Here is a 2,500-nt window from a genome sequence, read left to right on the forward strand (position 1 = left end):
ACAAAGACAGCCCAGCATTGCCTTAACATCACTGAACAATGGCAGTGGATACCAGGGTTTCTTGCAACCAGCACGCTACCCCCTACAACTTGCCTTAAGGTCCATGTTCATTAAAGTACAGGATACACCAAACCCAAACTCCCTCAAGTTCATACCAGGAGTTCAGGTTTGTCTGTTATTGTCATTTTGTTTACATTTTCCCCCCTTTTCTGTTTTTCTCTGTTTTTATTACTTTTTTCTTCTTCTTTTTCCTTTTCTTTTTTTCTTTTTCTTTTCTTTTTCTTTTCTTTTCTTTTCTTTTTCTTTTTCTTCTTCTTTTCTGCTTCTGCTGCTTATAAAATGTTATTTGGTACTAGCATTCTAGTATATTGCTTTTATCAATGTTCATATGGTATTGACATTGTAATTCTAATAATATAGTACTGGCTTCTGTAGTTGTCATAAAGTATAACTATTGTATAGTATGAAATTTATTTTTGTATTTTTCAGGTCCTTGAGTCTGGCACAGCTGACTTCCCCAGTGTGAGTGCAGCACAGAAGTCTCCATTGGCCAAGCTGCTGTTCAGGATCGAAGGTGTTCAAGGGGTGTTCCTCTCAACTGATTTCATCACCATCACAAAGGTTGGCTCTCTTCTTGGTTTTAGAAGTATTGTTACTGCTGTATAACTTTAACTTTGACTGAGGAAGGATTTTACTGATAATTTCATGTTGAAAATGGAAGGAAGTCTACTGCACACTGCACATAACCTCTTACAATGGGTGATACAATACAATATTATCAATCTAGTTTTGAAAAAAAATAATTGCAAATTTGACGGCCAAACTAAAGTATTGTTCCATCCATAATCAGCTATATATGTTTGCATTACAGCATGGTAGTTGACATGATGACCCGTGCCTCCAAAGCTAGTTTTGAGTGTACATGCCCTCCCAATGTCAATAGCCTTGTATCTTCTATCTTCTATCTCTTATATTTTGTAGCAGTAATATTTATTTTCTTATTTCTTTATGTCAAATATTGCTCTCTCTCTCTCTCTCTCTCTTTTTTCTCTCTCTCTCTCTCTCTCCCCTCTCTCTCTCTCTCTCTCTCTCTCCTCTTCTCTCTCTCTCTCCTCTCTCTCTCTCCTCTCTCCTCCTCTCTCTCTCTCTACTTTTCTCTCTCTCTCTCTCTTCCTCTTTCTCTCTCTCCTCTCTCTCTCTTCTTCTCTCTCCCTCTCTCCTTTTCTCTCTCTCTCCTTTCCCTCTCTCTCTCTGTCTCTCTCTCTCTCTCCTCTCTCTCTCTCTCTCCTTGCTCCTCTCCTCTCTCGCTCTCTCTCTTCTCTTCCCCTCTCTCTCTCCTCTCTCTCTTCTCTCTCTCTCTCCTCTCTCTCTCTCCTCTCTCTCTCTCTCTCTCTTCTCTCTCTCTCTCTTCTCTCTCTCTCTTCTCTCTCCTCTCTCTCTCTCTCTCTCTCTCTCTCTCTCTTCTCTCCTCTTGCTTCTCTCTCTCCTCTCTCCCTCTCTCTCTCTCTGCTCTCTCCTCTCTCTCTCTCTGCTCTCTCTCTCTCTCCCTCTCTCTCTCTCTCTCCTCTCTCTCTCTCTCTCTCTCTCTCCTCTCTCTCTCTCTCTCTCTCTCTCTCTCTCTCTTCCTCTCTCTCTCTCTCTCTCTCTCTCTCTCCCTCTCTCTCTCTCCCTCTCTCTCTCTCTCTCTCCCTCTCTCTCTCCCTCTCTCTCTCTCTCTCCTCTCTCTCTCTCTCTCTCTCTCTCTCTCTCTCTCTCTCTCTCTCTCTCTCTTGTCTCTCCTTCCTTCCATCCAGCAAATGTATATAAATAATCACAGTGGCAATGTCAAAGATACAGTAGTGGAACTAGTAGAATATTTTGAGGGTTTAGTTACTTTATTTTAGATAATACATTTAGGTCTTGGCAACCCTGGTATTGAAAATGGGGTGTATAAAGAAATAGACCACAGAATTTTTTTTTGCATAGAAGAATAAGCTTTTTTAACTTTTGCATTGTGAATAATATGTTCAACACTAAACTCTAAGATTCCAGTAAAATTTCTCAAAGACCGTTGTTGGCTTTTTCATTTCTTTCATCATCACAGTCTGTCTGTTAAGCCTGCAGTAGATAAACAGTTATACCCATATCCCAATTTATGAATAGAATAATAGAATCTTCAGATGCTAACCTAGGCCCATACTTTCACCTAAGACAATAATCTACTATTCTTCTGATGTCAAAGGCAAGCAATGATCTGTAACCATCTGAATTCATTGCCGGCAGGAACATGTCATGCCCACTGTAGTTTTGTTTTGTGAATTGTTTATTAATCGATGCTCACCCACCAAGGAGTGAATAGGTAGGCCTACATGACCTCACCTGATTTCCCTCCCTTTTCCTTGAAATTTTGGGAAAATGTCATTGTTTTTTTGTTATTAATATTGCTACTGCTATTATTATTGTTATTTATGTTATGATTGTTATAATGTTATAAGCAATGCTAGCAGCAATAAGAAGGGTT

General features: G+C 39.8%; 1 protein-coding gene across 2 annotated transcripts in view; it reads left to right on the forward strand.

Moving 5' to 3' along the window:
- LOC119584360 (NFU1 iron-sulfur cluster scaffold homolog, mitochondrial-like) overlaps positions 1 to 2,500 on the forward strand; it is a 23,847-nt gene that overhangs the window by 7,925 nt on the left and 13,422 nt on the right. For both annotated transcript variants that reach the window (XM_037932931.1, XM_037932930.1), the window contains 2 exons: positions 1 to 166; positions 490 to 621. The exon at positions 1 to 166 is cut by the window's left edge and continues 24 nt beyond it. In XM_037932931.1, coding sequence (XP_037788859.1) covers positions 1 to 166; positions 490 to 621 — 298 coding nt within the window. The remainder of the gene's footprint in view (positions 167 to 489; positions 622 to 2,500) is intronic.

This window comes from Penaeus monodon, chromosome 18, assembly GCF_015228065.2.
Source record: "Penaeus monodon isolate SGIC_2016 chromosome 18, NSTDA_Pmon_1, whole genome shotgun sequence".
Lineage (NCBI taxonomy): Eukaryota > Metazoa > Arthropoda > Malacostraca > Decapoda > Penaeidae > Penaeus > Penaeus monodon.